Below are 18,149 nucleotides of genomic sequence, written 5' to 3' on the forward strand. Positions count from 1 at the left end.
CTATCAATTCATGGTGGCCTTCTTTTGAGATGCATACTGTGTACTTATGAAAATGTGTGAAATTAAGCGAGGTAGCTTAGTCCAGGGCAGCATGTGCTTCTTCATAATAAAGCCATCCAATCAGATTGCTGTTTAATGATGCGTTCCATTTACCTCAGATGTCAACGCTGGCAATGACGTCACACCTGAGTTGACATTCGGCAAACTAACACGGACGTGTCCGGCAAAACGTTTGTTATGCTCACTCCAATAGTAGATAGAATAAATAGCAGTGGATAACATCGCAATAGGTGGAATTCTGCAACACGTCCATGGATTGAGATCGGCAGATTTAATGAGGCACAAACAGACAGACGTGCTAATAAACAGAATAATAATACAGCTTTCACTAACGTTCATGATGTACATCATGTCGGACTTGACAGATCAGGCCAGACTTTCCGAATTGGAAATCCGACTTTAGTGGGCATTTGAGTTGACTTCAACTTCCCGCTTCAAGTGAAATGCAGCACTTGGCCTACATCATAATAATTCAAAATGTCTTCAAAGTGACAGTGGTATTTCTTAGTATAAAACTGCATAGATGGGCCTCACATATTAAGCTGACTGCAAGAATTCAGGTAAAGTGGGAATACAAAAAAACAAACGACACATTCGACTGCTTAGTCCAGACACGCCTTTGTTAAAAGATGTCTTGCACTGGTCTGCCTGCCTCATCTTTACAAGTCTACTCTTTGCTTACCCAAACCATCCATCCATCCATTATCCAAGCCGCTATATCCTAACTACAGGGTCACGGGGGTCTGCTGGAGCCAAACCCAGCCAACACAGGGTGCAAGGCAGGAAACAAACCCCAGGCAGGGAGCCAACCCACTGCAGGGCACACACACACACACACACCAAGCACACACTAGGGACAATTTAGAATCGCCAACGCACCTAACCTGCATGTCTTTGTGGACTGTGGAAGGAAACCCACGCACACACGGGGAGAACATGCAAACTCCACGCAGGGAGTGCCCAGGAAGCGAACCCGGGTCAACTTACTGCGAGGCAGCATTGCTGCCCCCTTACCCAAACCTTTGCCCAAAATTATTTTTTTTTTGCAGCCTGGCACAGTTCCCCAGCAGCCACCACGAAATGAACCGCCCCTCTTGTTCCGAGTTGTTTTCCTCTTTGACACATCTAGACTCGATGCCTTTATCTCTACACCTATCAATACCAGGCGATACTGAAATCTTCCTGTCCTTTTCAGCCTGTGGGGTCCGTCACTTCTCCGGGACTCTGACAAGACATTAAACAGACCTTTTTTTTTTCAGAGCTGGGGTGGCTGCGCTGGAATGACACTGTATTTTGGGCTTAGCTCTGTCCCACAGACTAACTTAATGTCTGACACCTTCATGTCGTCTTCCACTGGTGTCTGCTGCATGAAAGATTCCCTGTTTAGTAGTTGTGTCAGAGTTAATTGTTGGTTTAACCTGCATGTAGGTATTTTTTAAATATAAAGATTATCTTTGCTGAACACTGTGACACAGCCAATTACACTTTATCGGTTATTTTATATCCAAGCAAACAATAAGCAGAATTACTATAATTATGTCTGGCAGAGGTGTCAGATAAAATATGGAAGAATGATACAAACAAATGTTTTTGGCAATTATAACAAATTTAAATGTATTCCATTCATCTATCCATTGTCTAACTAATTTTACGGTTGCAGGGGTCCAGAGCCTATCGGGATGGTTTTGATTTGCCATGTAATCGCCGTTGTTGGAGGGGGTGCAGGTTCATCACCAAGTATATTCAGCCGCACATCCACATCAGGCCAAGTTAGAGCATGTCCTGGGGAAGTGGGAGGATAACTGGAACACCTGGGCAAAGCCCCCAGAGACACACAGAACACACATCAACCTTAAACGGGCAAACAGTGGGCTGGGACTCAATCTGATTGGTTTGGAAATGCGAGGCAACACCCTACTGCCCTTATCCCGAAACACGAACCCTTCAGATGGGAAAGTCCTCTGGCAGAACGTGAACGGGCCCAAATTCAGAGGAGACTTCATTACGTCCCGCCCGCTTATTTATAGGATGCTGACGTCGTAGTTCTGATCTACTGAATATGGTTTGAGTGGGGCGACAGTGAAGAATCCCCTAAAGCACGGGTGTCGAAACTCCAGGCCTGGACGGTTGCAGGTTTTCATTCTAACAATTGACCAGTTTTCTCCCTTCATTTTAATAGCCCTGTTTTTAAGGATTCAATCCTCTCAATTGATTTGTTTCTTTATTAAATGGCAGCCAAACAGAAATGAGATGTGAAACGAGCCAACAGAAGACCAGCTAGACTGGGGCTTCAAACTCCAGCTCTCATTCTGCTACAGCAGACATTTTCAAAACTGTTGATTTTCTGTTTTTTTCCCAAGAACACCTTCAGAATGTTTGGGTGACCTGAGAGATCAACGTTACTGAGACCCTCACCGTTCTTTATGTTCAGAAAATGTGGTTAGCTGGTCACATGGCAGCTCGTTTGTGTCTCATTACTGTTTAACTGCTAATTAAGGAAAAAGAAAGAACTAAGGGGTCTGAGTCGAGTTAACTAAAACTAAGGCAAAAGAAGTCAATCAGCAGCAAAAACAGGTCACTAACTAAGAAAACTTGCAGCCATTGCGGCCCTCCAGGACCGGAGTTTGACACCACTGCCCTAAAGGAATTTTCGCTTAAACTGCCGTCACCTATGATCTCAAAGGTAATTTCATGAATTGAAAGTATCCTTTGTACTTTAACTTGCTGAAAATGTTATTCCCAATTTGAAGACAAAAGGAAACCTTTGAGCAGAAAGCTGTAACCAGCGTTTCAAAGAATTAGGACTGCTTTTTACTGTATTTGTTTACATCACCATGGGCACACAAAGTGAAGTCTGTAACGTACTAATAGAGTGAATTTCCTTTGACAACAAAGCCGCGCCTTGATGTATGTAGCAACTGATCGCAAAAAAACAGCACTGAATTAAACCAAGAAACACTTGGCAAGGCTCTGCTCCATTGAAGTTTTCTCACAAGCTGTTCCTGGCCATTTCTTATTTCCTCTGTTTTAGATGTGCACGTCATATAACATTGGCTTGCTGGTTTGATTCCACAATACTAACTTAAATTAAGTGGATAAAAAAATCCTAAAACAAGCCAGCATTTCTAAGTAATCCAACTCCATGTTTTCGGTGCTGTCTTTTACATTGGAAGGGGGGGGTGACAAGTCTTTACATTTGTTCTCACTTTCTGAATATCCTGAACATCAAATTAAAGCTTCTAATTTATTGTTAAAGTAAATTATGGCATAAGAAAATGTAACACTGTAAATCAGGGGTGTCTAATTCCGGTCCTGGTGGACCACAGGTTTTCATTCTTACCCTTTTCCTAATCAGTGACCAGTTTTCACTGCTAATGAACTTCTTTTCCCCTCATTTTAGTTGCCCTGTTTTTAAGGATTCAGTCCTCTGAATTGACTCATTTCTTCATTAAATGGCAGCCAAACAGAAAATGAGATCTGAGAAGAGCCAACAGATGACCAGCTGAACTGGAACTTCAAACTCCAGCCAATTTCACTCCAACCAGTTTCTTAATGAGAAGCCAAATTCTTGCTGTTAATGAAAGCCGTTATTGAATATCATGACCTGTTGCTGCTCTCATTCTGCCACCTCAGACTGTTGATTTTCAGTTTTTTCTAAGACCACCGTCAAGATGTTTTGGTGACCTGAGCAGACCTACATGACCGAGACCTTCATCTTTATTTTCAGGTTAGCTGGTCGTGTGGCGGCTTATTTTGTGTCTCGTTATTGTCAGGAAACAATAAGGGGTCTGAGTCACGTCCCCTTAAATCTTTGCCTTAAAACAAAGGCAAAAGAAGTGAATCAGCAGCAAAAACGGCTCACTAATTAAGATGGTTAGAATGAAAACCTGCAGCCACTGTGGCCCACCAGGAACGGAGTTGGACACCCCTGCTGTAAATGCAACACGCCTCCTCAGGGCTCCCACTCCTCACACACAAGATGAAACACTAATGTAGTCCATTGCAGAAGCTTTGGACACAAAGCAGTCCTGGACAGGGTGCCAGCCCACCACAGGGCCCACTCATGCACACAACTACACTTACTGACATTTAGAGCTGCCAGTTAACCTAACAAATAAACACACACGTACCTTTTAGATGATGTTGGAAAACACAGTATCTGAAGAAAAAGCCACAGACACAGGGGTAATAATATTCAAACTTCCCACCGGCAGTATTTGGGTGTGTTGTCCCAAGCCAGGAGGGTGAATCCATGAGGTGGCACCACTAACTACTGCCGATGTGGAATACAGCAGGGGCTCCCAACCTGGGGCATCCGTACCACCACGGGGTGCAATAAAGAGGAAGGCTGCATCGCCATTAGTCCTGAGGGAGTTGTGTTGTCCAACTTTATCGTGGTGCAGTTGGTGTCTTGCAGTCTGCTCTCATTTGTAGGTCATTTATTAGTTACTGCTCATGTTCGACGATATGAAAAAATCGAGCATTGCGCCTGTAATTGTCACCAGTCAATGAGCCAAAGAAATGTGGATTCTCGTGGGTTCCTTGCTGTGGGCAGAGCATTTTAAATAACGTTTTTTTTTTTCCAAGAGAATGGAATTTGGACCTTGCAATGATCTGTACAAAAGGGTGAGGCCTAATACTGATTTGTGCGCAAACTCTGATCGTGAAACGTCACTGTTTTCACGGTTTGATTGAGTGTGTGGCAGGGGGGACTGAATTGGATGCAACACCTGCAGCTTACACTCGGCCCTTCTCTCCCGCTGGCGGTCCAGGCAGTAACACAGCAATTTTAACTGTGCGGCGCATCTGTTTTTTAAAAGTTCGCTGTCTTTGTTTCATTGGTTAGCGGTGCACCAGCACCCATTGCTTTACACGCGTCTCCAATCCATCCAAACCCCTCGACTGTTGATCATTTCCTCACAGTGCTTGATGCTTCGCGAGACACCCCAACCCCTGGATCGTCAATCGAATGTCTAAGCTTCACGGGGGACACGTTTACAAGATAATTGAAATTTATAAAGGTAAATTGCTCAATTTATTGTATGTTTAAACTCTATTTACTGTGTTATCAGCTTATTGTCTGTTCACACTCAGTTTAGTAATTTGATTCCTTTATCTTCAATTGTGATATTACCTTTGTAGGGGGGGTAACCTCAATCAAACTTTTTTATAAGGATTTGGGACATTACAAATTTTCACAACCACTCTTCTGTTCGGCCACAAGGAAACTGGTCACCCTAAATGTTTTACAGAAAACTAAAGAAGTGTATACAGTACAAAGTGATATTCTCTCAATCTACTGTCCTCAAAGTTTGTGGTCTCAGAAAGCACAGGAGTACCCATGTGGCCCCGGGCAGGACGCAGCACTCAGTGAGCCATAAGGTTTTACATACTCAGGGAGCTGAGTTAGAGTGTCACTTTGGAAGGTGCAATGGCGTCAGCTTTCAGTGTACAGGCAGTGGCTAAGGCACTGGGCTTTACAGCACAAGAATGTCAGCTCGTGTCCCATCTCTGCATCATTATGTGACCTTCAGAACATCTCTTAACCTGACTGGGCTACAAAAATATCTGCATGTAGCTGTAATGGATCCTGATCTTGTAGGTCGCCTTGGACAAAGGCAGCAGCCAAACACACATTAATAATAATAATAATAACAATAATAATAATATGACTCCTCTTAAAAACATGACACAACAAGTGTCTCACATTACCTCAACTCCACATCAATATTTGCCTCTTTTAAAGTTTTCCTCACCTGATAGTTGCATTCGGGATCCAGGCAGTGGTAGTGTTCTCGGTATTGATAGGCGCAATGTAGGTGGCCACAGTGCTGACTGCCAGAAAACCTGTGAGAAACGAAAAAGCAACAGGAATTACATCCGTGGCGATCACTGCCTGGAGCTGAAGCAGCAATCGCCATCGAGGCTTCTCCCCCGGAAATAAACTTACTGTGACTCACGGTGACGAGAACTGAGAGAGAAAAGGGAGCTTACACAGACACGAGGACATCTGGCTACATGTCAGACAGACGGGCATCACATTTATGAGAAGAGCTTATTAAAAAAAAAACTGGACATACTGTACTACATACATGAAAAAACATGTTACTGTTGACAGGAAAAGAAGTAATGCAATAATAAGATGACAGATACAGAAAACAATATTGATAAAGGGATTAAAAATAATAGGCTAATGACAAAGGAGGACCAAGATAAATGTGGTAAGCGTGTTTTTAATAAAGAATTTAAGCTTCTTGTGTTAAAGCAACCATAATGAATGATACATTGCAGTGACGGTGCACACTTCTAACCAGAAAGATTAACAGAATGAAAATTCTTGGTCTGCTCCTACTGGAGGAATTAGGATTAGGATGGTAGGTTACTCTGTCGGGTCTCATTATATTAATGTATTCAGGACACAGCATTTCTAACATGGTGAACTGTTGAAACGACAGGGACTTGAGTGTAGCGTATAGCAGAGGTCGCTGATAATTCTTTAAACTGCTCATATAAAAGAATAATCGCTCAGGCGTAGTCTGCACAGCCGCTGTCCCCGGTTCAGATCACAGTAAGTCTACAAGAGTCTGAAAGATGGCGGTATAGAAGGCCGTGTGTTCATATTCCAATACTCAGCTGTTCCAGGCTAATTCGGAAGCCCCTCATGGTCACTTGGAATCTCTGTAGTAGAAACAAAGATTAAACTGAATGACGGACTGGCACCCGCTCCACGACGGCTTCCTCTCTAGTGGCCTATGCTGCTGGAATAGATCCCGTCCCCCGACAAGCCTCATTATATTGTGGAGCTCTAGTTACTTACTATTGCAGCTCTTTGTTACTTTTAGATTAAAACATAACCTCTGACTAAACAGTGTTAATTCTACTGTTTTAATATGTGAACTGTAATTAAATTATGGACATATCTGTTCATTTCAATTTTGAGTATATTCTAAGTAGTCACGTCAGGGTGATGTGGCACGAGTGCCTGTTTGAACGACCTAGCTTCTAATGAGCTCAACTCCCACCTCTCTTTACAGCCACCTTATTGTCATGCCACTGCACGTGTTCAGTGCCCCTGCTAAGGACATCCATGCCCATAACCTGCACAGGCACAACTGCTACAGTGACATAACAAGAGCACAAACTGCCAATCACAGAGTCACGAGGCTGCCAGACAGAACAAAAAAAAAAAAATATTAAGACTCTCCTTAAAGATAAATTCATACCTGAACATATTTGAACATCCAGTATCACTGTCAGGAATACATCAGTATTTGACGGTTTCTTTTTTTTTTTATTTTCAGTTTCTATTTTTTGTTTCATCATTCTTAGTGGTTGATGCCATTTTGTGGTGGTAAGTGACATCGGTACAACTCAATGTTACAATAAGGCCACTTACAGGGCAAATTCTCTAAACTAGGACCGATAAAGAAACAAAGATCCATGAGAGACGAGCGCTCACACACACAACAAAGTAACTATTTAGTAAAGGCGCCTCCTTTTACTTTTAGTTTTTGTTTGTGGGTTCATTTTTGGTTTTGCCCATAAAAAATATTGAGAAGCGATTTACAAACTTCAGTCTTTCGACAACTGCTTACAACACCTCTGTTTCATCTCAAAGAGAAAGACTCCATAATCTCTGCCATTTGGAGTATTTATACATCTCTTAGGATGTGCGAGTTTATTACATACAATAATCAGCATGGATTACTGCTAATATGTCTGTTACTTTTCCAGTGTTTTCAAAGTCCTAGATTTCTTGGAAAACAATATATCACATAACCAATGTTATAAAAAGCACAAAACATTCATTCTAATAGAATAAATCAAACCATTTTCATTCTCTTAATGGAAAGAATATTAAGTTTCGAGCTTTTCATCTACATGTAGGAGAATTCGCTACAATTTGTGGATGCAGGAATGTTACAGTCTGTTACTGTGTCAAATACCGCACACTGCTTGTCGTGACGGTGTCATGTATTGTACGTATGTTGTGTTGTTTAACTGCATTTACTGATTTGCATGCACCGTGCAGTCCCTACATTGATGGATCGAAGGCCAGGGGTCCACATGACCGTCATCGTCTAATCCTTACATGTGGAGCCTGAAAACCATGAGGACTGACTGAGATCATTTATGTTAGGTAGAATGCCTAGTGGCCTCGGAACTCCTGCAGATTTTTTTGATTTTTTTTCTGTGGCCGTATAGAGTATTTCTTTTTTGTTTTTTTCTGTCCTCCCTAGCCATTGCACCTTACTTTTATGCTATGTTAGTTAGTATTGCCTCGTTTTATTTTTATATTTTTTTCATTCTTTCTTCATTCATCCTGTAAAGTGCTTTAAGCTACATCATTTGTATGAAAATGTGCTATAGAAATAAATGTTGTTTTATGTGTATGAGATAACATAACACCAAGAGAAATTCCTAGCAGCTATGTTGCCTGGTAGTGGAGTTCAAATTCATTTAATGCTCTTATTTGTGGAGTGCGTGGAGTTTGCATGTTCTCCCCATATCTGTGTGGGTTTCCTCCCACAGTCCAAAGACATGCAGGTTAGGTGCATTGGCGATCCTAAATTGTCCCAAGTGTGTGCCCTGCGGTGGGCTGGCGCCCTGCCCGGGGTTTGTTTCCTGCCTTGCGCCCTGTGTTGGCTGGGATTGGCTGCAGCAGACCCCCGTGACCCTGTAGTTAGGATATAGCGGGTTAGATAATGGATGGATGGCTCTTATTTGTATGGAAGAACCTGAAATATAAGAACCAGCAGCTGAAAGTGTGACAAACTGGCTGAATATTCTACTCGATTTAGTCGAATGGGTTTGACTATGGCTGTGACTAACCAGTGCAGAATTGTGTCAGTCTTGTAAAGTACAAACTCTGGGTGGGTTTTACAGGTGAAAAGAACGCTTAAGTTTAGGTACTGCAAAAAATGCATCTCTTTGACATTTACACTTTTGTCAGGAGACCTTAACAAACCATAAGACCTGTGCATCCTTCATATTAACATATCGTTTTAGCTGCATGTCAACACTCCTCACAGCACAGAGGTGAATAATCTGACTGCTTATAAGTGCCATGAAGACCACAAGAAGCCTTTTTTATGGTCTTGTTCCATAAGAGTGAATGAGTAACAGATGCATTTTTGCAGTTAAGATACTAAAGTGTTACCAATCTTTTCCTAATTAGCACCTTTTCGTAGGGATTTCATGTTTAAATAGGGATTTAATGTAGCCACAAAGGCAGGTGTGGACATTTTGTATGCACTGGCCTTATTATGTTCAGACTTTAAAACTAGAATGACGCTATGCTGCAATTCACTCTTTACTGCCAAGTGCAGTTTAGTTTTAAAAAGTACTCAAGCACTCGTCAGAGAAGGCTTTCTGTAGATCAGATGTAGTAAATCTACTGTTTCGCACTGAAACGTTTCTCTCCTCACATCAAGGACTGCACCTTCACCGGCTGCTGAACTTTGTTAATGGCAGCACTCTGAGCATCATGGTCTCAGATGGCAACAATGTACTACGGTATGGGATGGAGGAGGACCTGGTGTTAAAGTGATGTTCCCTGAACAATCCAGAGCTGACAATGAGTGTGGCTTTATCCAGACTTGTTGATATACAAGGTGTGACTGATTACTATAAATTAAAATTCAGAGATGAACTCAGCCCTGGGGCAAGTCATGTCATTTTCTAACCTAGAATAGGGTCACAGAGCCCATTCCAGCTTGCACTGGGCATAAGGCAGGAATAACAACTGGACAGGGCACCAGCCCATCACAGGACACACACATTAGGGTCAATTTAGGATCACCAATCTGCCTAACTTGCATCTTTTTGGACTGAGGGAGGAAACCCACGCAGACATGGGAAGAACAAGCAAACTCCACACAGGGCAGACCCGGGACACAAACCCTGGTCTCCTTACTTTAAGGCAGCAGCTCTACCGCTGCGCCATCACCGTACATTACTCCAATTATACAAAAACTCAACAGTAAATGTTTTTGTTCTTTAATTTACAAATGTAAGTCCTTCCCAAATAGTGCTGGTAAGGTTCTGAAAAGCCGTCCTCGTCCTCACTTCTTCCATAACGGTATGGCCTGGCAGTGCATTTTCACACTCAAACCAGAAAATGAGGTGTTTGGGGTGCAGAGAGGGCCGCAAGTCTGAAACTGCACTCTGTGTGGGATCAGCACACACCGTGGGACAAGAAACGAGTGTGCAATCTAATCTAAGGGCACGCTTATGTGGGCAATGCACTCCTTGAAAATGTCATTCAAAACAAGAGCTACCTATTATGTCCATCCAAAGGGTGCAGACATTTCTGTATTCCCCAGAATTCCAAGCATTCATCCCTTCAATTTGAACTTTACTTAATGAGGATCAACAAATAATGGAGAATAAATTGAATTTTAAAGTCTGTGCCACTGATTTACTGTATATGTTATGCACTTATTGTAAAATCTTGTTTGCTTTTGTAGTAGTTAATGTGAATAATGTACATCACGTTGCCTATTTTATTTCTCAATGTATTTTTTTTATCATTAAGACAATTTCTAAAAATATTACATGGCAGATACATTTCAATTTATTTACTTACCACTTTTAAAGTGAACCAAAGTCACTCACAAAAGCAATAAAATATAGCAGGAATGTAAACACTGCCCATACAAAACCAGCAGGCCTGAGCTCAGTGTAAATTCTTTCTCAGTTCTACCAATCCATATATTGTGGAGCCCACTTCATCTGGCAGCATTAGGCACAGGTCAGGGAGCCCACCTGGATAAGACACCATTTACATGGCCCACGTTGGGGTCCTCAGTATTCCTAACCTTCATGACGAAAGGCAGAGCCTCCACATAAAACCTCATCGGACGTGGGGTCCAACGCGTGCTAAAAGCAATCAGGCACTGAAACGTAGGACTCGTAAGTGCGAAGCGTTGTGCTTCTGTGCTGCCCCCGTATCTAAAATGACCTTTAATTCAAAGAAAAAAAGAAAAAAAAAAAGGCTTATCTCATCAGCCATAAAACACAGACTTTCAGGGGAGCCCTCTCCACATAAATCCAATCCAGGGAGCAAAGATGCTAAGCGCATCTCACAATCGCCTGAATTTAAAGTGGCACATTCGCTGTGTGTTTGCAGCCTCATTATAACCCTGCAGATGATGACTGTTAAAAACCTCTAATTATAGTTAAAAACACACAAATAAACATTTGCACTATCTCTGCCAAATGAACCATCTGCTGAAGCACTAAAAAAATCCCACAGAAAAAAAAAATAGCTAAGTAAGAGATTTCTTTTTTTTTCCTCCGCGCAGGCCGGATTATCTCGGAGCTTCTCTTAGTGATCACTTTTCTGAGTTCATTAAGCTAATTGAACTGCAAAGCCACGGTGCTCTGAAAGGTGGGGGTTGCGCGCTGGCGACTGTTGCATTAAACAGGTCTTTTTCCCTTTTCAATAAAACACAAATACTCAGGGCAAAGACACCTCCCCCTTGCCGCCACTCTCTGCTGTTCTCATCTTTTCATTTATCTATACACGCCTCTGGACAATTTCAACTGTGCTGCACCGGCTAGCTAATTGGCCACTGCAATTCACTCACAAATTAAATATTAATATTGAAATCATACAAGGATTGTCACAGACTCGCAACTCTAATGAAGACTTTTGGATCAAAGTGTTATGAGAATGCAAGAGGGGGACTCGAGACAAACTGGGGGTTACTGTTTTACAGGACTAACATTGATTATGGTGCCTTACGCCCACAGACTTCTTACGTGTCCACTTTGGTGGTGAGTTGAGTGCTCCGACCTGCAATGCCAGTACTTTTGTGGATTTTCTCCACTTGTCCTCGGTAAAGAAACTGAAATTGTGTCCTGGCATATTCTGCATCAACTCCTGAGATGGTTGGAGAATCCTGAAGCATTATGTGGTGGCACAGTGTTAGGAAAAGCCTCATTAAAAATCTCCTAATGAACTCTTGCTGCTGGAAGTGATCTGTGTGCAAAATTTTTGTGAGGGAACGTGTCAGCCTGTGTGCATTTGTGTGCTTGTGTACTCGTGTCTGCAGCTTCTTTTAACTGCGTACACAGGACAGAAGGCACCTCATACGTGCTGCACTTTACCAGCCTGCTGTAAACGTTTACAGCAGAAAGCGCACAATACTAATGCCAAACGCTGCAGTATGTTCACATTTCCAGTTAAATCTGTTTGTTTCGTTTATTATGGTGGTTCCCAAACTCGGTCCTGGGGGGTCCACGGTGCCAACAGGTTTTTTTTCCAATCAGTGATAACAACTGATCTTATTGAACTACCGTATATACTCATGGATAAGTTCACCCGCGGATAAGTTGGGACTTGATTTTACCGTATAATTTCTGGTATTTTATAATGTCGGTCATATAAGTCAAATGCAGAAAACTCACACTATTGGTCCAAGAGATTATGATATGCTAACGCCCACCTGAGAGAGTAACCACAGAGCACACAATATTTTTTTTCTATGTGTTGTAATACCCAAACTATTCCGCAGCGGCGTTTGCACTGTTTTGTGTTTCTCGTATCTCACACCCTCATACACCTTTATCATAAGAGCATCACTTATCTTCGATGGAGCGTTCGATCAGAAGAAAATATGAAGCTGGTTTTAAAACAAACGTCGTTAAGGTAGCGGAAGAAATTGGCAGCTGTGCTGCTGCAACAAACATTTGATGTGTCCGAGAAACTGGTGTGAGATTGGAGGGGGCAAGATGTAGTAAAATAAAAATAAAAAAAAGTCAAGCGTCGCATTTTTGAACGGGTGTATAAGTCGGGTCTGATTTTATGATTGATTTTTCGAGTTTCAAGACCCGACTTATACGTGAGTATATACGGTAGTTGGACTTTTTTGCCTTCTCTTATTCTGCATTCAGAAAAGCACAGCAGTACATGCTTTACATTTAGAAATATTTCAGTTTCTGCTGTAGCCTTAAATGCTAACACTCGCTTTTGCCGTTTTCCTTTTATTTTGCCCCTTTTCTGTGTAATTTGATGCCTTCGTTGTATCCTAATTATTGGCAATTAAAAACAAACAGAGCAGACGCCCGGGCAGACAGCACTGAATGATGAAAGGCTGTGACTTCTTCAGCGTCAGACCCACTGATTAGCAAATAATGAATTAAATGACCGAGACAACTGGAATAGTAGAATGAAAAATCAGTATGAAGATATTTTTACAAGACCACTTTTAACTGCTTAGTGCATTTTAATAAAATTAAGACCAAACTTAATTTTCAAAATTCTACATTGACCCCAAGACACAGAAACTGAGAAATAACAGCTCACTCAGTTGGGCCAGGAGTCCAATTAAAAACAGAAGTTGGTTGGAACAAAAACCTGCAGTTACAATGGGGGTCCCGGGAACGAGTTTGGGATCCCCTGGCCTATTAGAACAACATCTGCCTGCACATTCAGTGCTATAGTATGAGCGGAAACAGCCAATCACCAGGAAATAAAATGACTGGAACGTGATCTCAAAGAGCAGCGGCGTACTGTACTTGAGATGCTACCTGAGGGGTGACAGTCACCATCTTTGAAGGGTGCAGGGCAGCGGAGATAAAATAATGTGACGGTAAGAAGAAAGTGAAATTCAGATTCTCAGTTTTAGTGCACTGAACTTTACTTTCTCCCGTTTTTTATAATGCATGGTAATTTTTAATTGTACCTGCTGATTTAAACTGACAAGAATATTTATTTATTCACATACCTATCAAAACAAGCGGCATATTAATAGAAAAGAAAATAAGTCTGATAAATTTAACCCAGTTTAAAAGCATTTTGCAAACACGGCTTGTCTAAAACGAGTCTAATTATGATAATTTTTCCTCGAGGGTAGAAACCTCCTGAAATAATGCAAGTGTGTCATTAAAATTGAAAGAATTCAACAAAAGGAGAGCCGAGGCTGTTTCTTCCGAGTGGATCGTCACACTCGGCTCTGTCTGTTGTGCCTTGCCGCGTGTTACTATAGCTCTCGTCAAACAAACATAGCATTGATGTCGCTCAGATCTTGTTTTCTTAACAAAATCCTACCTGAGCGGCTCCAGCTGCTTATTTAAATGGATGGCAAATAAGAGACGTTTTGACTTCAACATTTAGAGAAACCTGTCGCCTTTGTTTTTACATTTTTGTTTTATTTTTCTAAACAAATGTTGTAGTCACTTTTCAAAGCTTAAAATAAAATAAACCTCCAGCTTGCTCTTCCCTTTTTTTGTTTAATAGCCTATGACAAATCAAATTGTCTTCCTGTAAAATAGCGTGCATCAAAGATCAAACTGAACATTAGAATAAGCAAATACGATAATGCCCTTCTGACAAATGTACTTTCACAGAAATACTGTGTGTGGGGCAGGGGGGCGCTCATCAACTCGCCGGTGCCACACCATCATTCATAATAGCCATACACATCAGCAAGCTCTGTGCTAATATTTTATATTGTTTTCTTAACAAATAATTTAAATATTATTTATCTCTCTTTAAAGAGATGACACTCAATTTCCCACCTAAAAACTGAAAATGTCTGCATACCTGGCAATATATTTCTGGTATAAGTTGACATCTTCTGTGACTGTTTTTTCCGCTGGCAATCCATTCCTAATGTAAGGCACAAAGGAAAGAGGATTAATGGCAATCTGCTTCATCGTTAATAAAAACAAAATGACAAGGTATTTACTTACAAGCAATTTCAAACTTCAGGCTATCAATATACATTTCTAATCTGTAAGAACGTTTTCATGTAGAAATGAATCAAGAGACTTGTAGACACATTTTGATGCATGACCCTCCACCAGTAAAAAGAAAAATGTGGAATAAATCATTAATTCTCTCCGACGACTGCACTTATGCAAATTAAGTCACGGAAAAGGTCACAGACCTTTGAAAAAGACACATTTGCCCCTTTTTAGGCAGTATTATTTATTTTGAAATGCACTTGTGACATGCGAGTCACTTGCTGTGGGTCTGCTTTCGGACATGGCGAGGAGTGAACCTGCGGCCAACCTGCCTATTCTTCTTGCAGCCGTGGTGTGCACTTTGGCTGATCGACGGCCCCTTCTGACTGCCAGGAATTAGCAGTGGGGACTTGCCATCCTGAAGAAAGCTAACAAGTTGCTCATCACTCACTAGTATGGCATCATCATCGTCATCATTCACTAGTCTGGCATCATTAACTAGGCCAGAAAGAGGAAGAGCTGGTCATCTGGGTCAGCCAGTTGTTGTAAATGAGTTACATGGACATGACGCTCTAGAAACAGCCATTTTAAAATAACCCACACAGCTAGGGTAACAGCAACAAAGTAGAAAACTCTTCATTCATTCATATTATCGACATTCTCAGGGAGAAGGTGGACGGGAAAAACATGTGAGAAAGGGCGACCATTACACTTTTGAAATTCCTGGGCCCACTTGATCTCAAGTTGCATTACGATCTGATGCACCTTTGGGGAGGCTCATTTTGATTTTTGGCTGCTTTCACTTTTTGTAACGGAGCATTTCACAACCTAAAGCCATAAAGTTAACTGCTAGGGAGCTGATTATTGTTCTTCTCGACTTGTATTAATGACCTCAAGGAGCCACACTATACGAAGGCAGTGCTGGACTACTGTATTTGCTGCGTTGCGTAGTAAACGGTTCATCGGATTCCTTCATAGTGTGCGGTGAAATGTCTACACATTATGACTGACCAATCCCATAACTTACACGGAGTTTAATCGAACCTGCAGTTTATAAACTGCTGACAGAACATCACGGGATCAAAAAAAAAGTTAACATTCAGGAACATTTTGCCCCTTTGCGTGTTTAAACATTCTCTGTCCACACTTCTAGCCATTCTGCACCACAGCTGATTTTAAACAGGAAAATCTCAAGTGACTGTTTCATTGTTCCACTTGAAATACATCTGATATTTATGAGCACACGAGGAATAATGGGGCTTGACTTTCAGCAAAACTGGCAGAAAAAAGTCAGCGTATAACGCACCTGCTATTCTGACACTGGAAGCTTCCTGCATTTCCCAAATCTAATAAAATGCGTTCTCCTAAGCCTTCACAACTTAATTGTGCGGAGTGCCATGGGTACCCCGTGTCAGTGATCCAGACTCTTCTTCACTTTTCGCTTTTAGATATACACCAGTGGAGAACAACTCCCGCAACAATTATGGAGCTCAGTGTTTCCTTTGGAGGAAATGCTTTGGAGTGCTGATCAGTGCAGGGCTGTGCCCACCCGTGGCCTGAGTGCAGAACGCATCTGCGGGTATGTCACTGCACGCCAGCGTGAACACAGTTCTGGGCAAGGTGGCCGGCCAACTTCAAACATTTTCTTAAGCCATGAGTTAAATGTACTTTTCACATGTTATTACATTGACAGAATTGATCCATTTGATTTTGAATTAGAAGTGAATAACTGTTTGATTTTATCCTAATTTACTTTTGTTTCAAATGCTGAATTCAAAAGAAGTTATTCTTTTTTGATGAAGAAACTCAGAGGTTCAAGCACAGTTTTTATTGTTATCTGTTAACATAATGTAAAATATAATCACAGATCCACCTCTAGTTCATTTCTAGTCAGGCTGCTAGATAAATATTTCCTTATTATAAGCTATGGGCTCATAACGTTCTGGATTCTTTAAAAGCGCTCTAAAAGCGTGGTAATCAAAGTCTTGATTGATAATTGGATTCATTTAAATAATCACTTTTTTTGGGAGATTCAAGTAAGTACTCCTGACATGGCTTGATGGCAGAAAGTATATTAAAAATGGAGCATGAAATAAAGCGTGTCATTGTGTTTGCCCACACGTTTGTGTAAAGCATCTCCGCTCGGGCAGATGCTGCGTACTTCATCAGGGCAGGCCAGCGACAGTCTGCTTGTGTCTCCGTGAAAGCTGCGCTTCACCACGTGTGCGACTGTCTAACTTTTTATGTGTATTAGGTAAACAGGCACCGCCTTATCTAATTACTGTATGCCATATGTGACACTTGACAATTATTTTGTAGAGTGGAGCCAAGGTGCATGAGTGTTAAAGCCAGTTATTGTGAGATATGGCGAGAGCACCAATTTAGATTACCCTAAGTGGCTATTCTCTGCAGAAAATACTGTATTTACCAGTTATAATGCACGCTTCTTTACCAGCCTTTCTGGTTTTACCTGCACTGGTATATATTACAATAGGGCTTAATTATATAAAATTAACATTAAAATCACATTTTTTTCATCTAGGCCTGCATAACTTGCATTACAAAACACAATTTATTACAATATTACTTTATTCATCCACTATACACCTGTAAACTGACAAGTTTTCTTTCATTGCAGTCATTCTGTTGTGTGTTTGTACCATAGTGTGTGTGTCTCTATTTATCTAATTAGCTTCTGTAAAAAACATAAATTTTATCCTGTTTGTTCATTTGATCAATATCTATCTATCTATCTATCTATATATCTATCTATCCATCATATAGTGTCTTTCACATATATCTATCTATTATATAGTGCCTTTCACATATATCTATCTATCTATCTATCTATCATATAGTGCCTTTCACATCTATCTATCATATAGTGTATTTCGCATCTATCTATCTATCTATCTATCTATCTATCTATCTATCTATCTATCTATCTATCTATCTATCTATCTATCTATCATATAGTGTATTTCACATCTATCTATCTATCTATCTAGCTATCACTTCTGACAACTTTTATTGCCTAAAAATGAATGACCCTAAGTAACAAAACTGCCTCCCTCGCTTGTTCTCTCCTTCCATTTTGTAGCCTCTTCTGTAAAGCAGTCCAACGTCTCTGTGCTCCACATGGATTCCCATAATGTTCTTCTTGCCTACAGTGTTTGCTGCAATTATCACATTGCTGCGTCATGTGGATTACTGGGTGCTAACTCATCAATACTTGCTTAATGTACGAAGTATTCGACATGTCCACTTGTATACAAGTAGTTTTTAAAGAGTTAAACGAACCTCTTCTACCATCCCAGGCCTCATCAAGCAGTCACTGACATGGAAGCCTGGACTCTCAAGCTTGAACATTGCAGGTTTTGGCCATATTTTGCTTG

The 18,149-nt window shown here is 41.1% G+C and overlaps 1 protein-coding gene across 7 annotated transcripts in view; it reads right to left on the minus strand.

Annotated features, from left to right (window-relative positions):
• Positions 1 to 18,149, minus strand: part of casz1 (castor zinc finger 1) — a 600,579-nt gene that overhangs the window by 40,116 nt on the left and 542,314 nt on the right. For all 7 annotated transcript variants that reach the window (XM_039755610.1, XM_039755612.1, XM_039755611.1 and 4 more), the window contains 2 exons: positions 14,612 to 14,677; positions 5,817 to 5,907 (listed from right to left, as the gene is read on the minus strand). In XM_039755610.1, coding sequence (XP_039611544.1) covers positions 5,817 to 5,907; positions 14,612 to 14,677 — 157 coding nt within the window. The remainder of the gene's footprint in view (positions 1 to 5,816; positions 5,908 to 14,611; positions 14,678 to 18,149) is intronic.

Source organism: Polypterus senegalus, chromosome 6 (assembly GCF_016835505.1).
Source record: "Polypterus senegalus isolate Bchr_013 chromosome 6, ASM1683550v1, whole genome shotgun sequence".
NCBI classification, from domain to species: Eukaryota; Metazoa; Chordata; class Cladistia; order Polypteriformes; family Polypteridae; genus Polypterus; species Polypterus senegalus.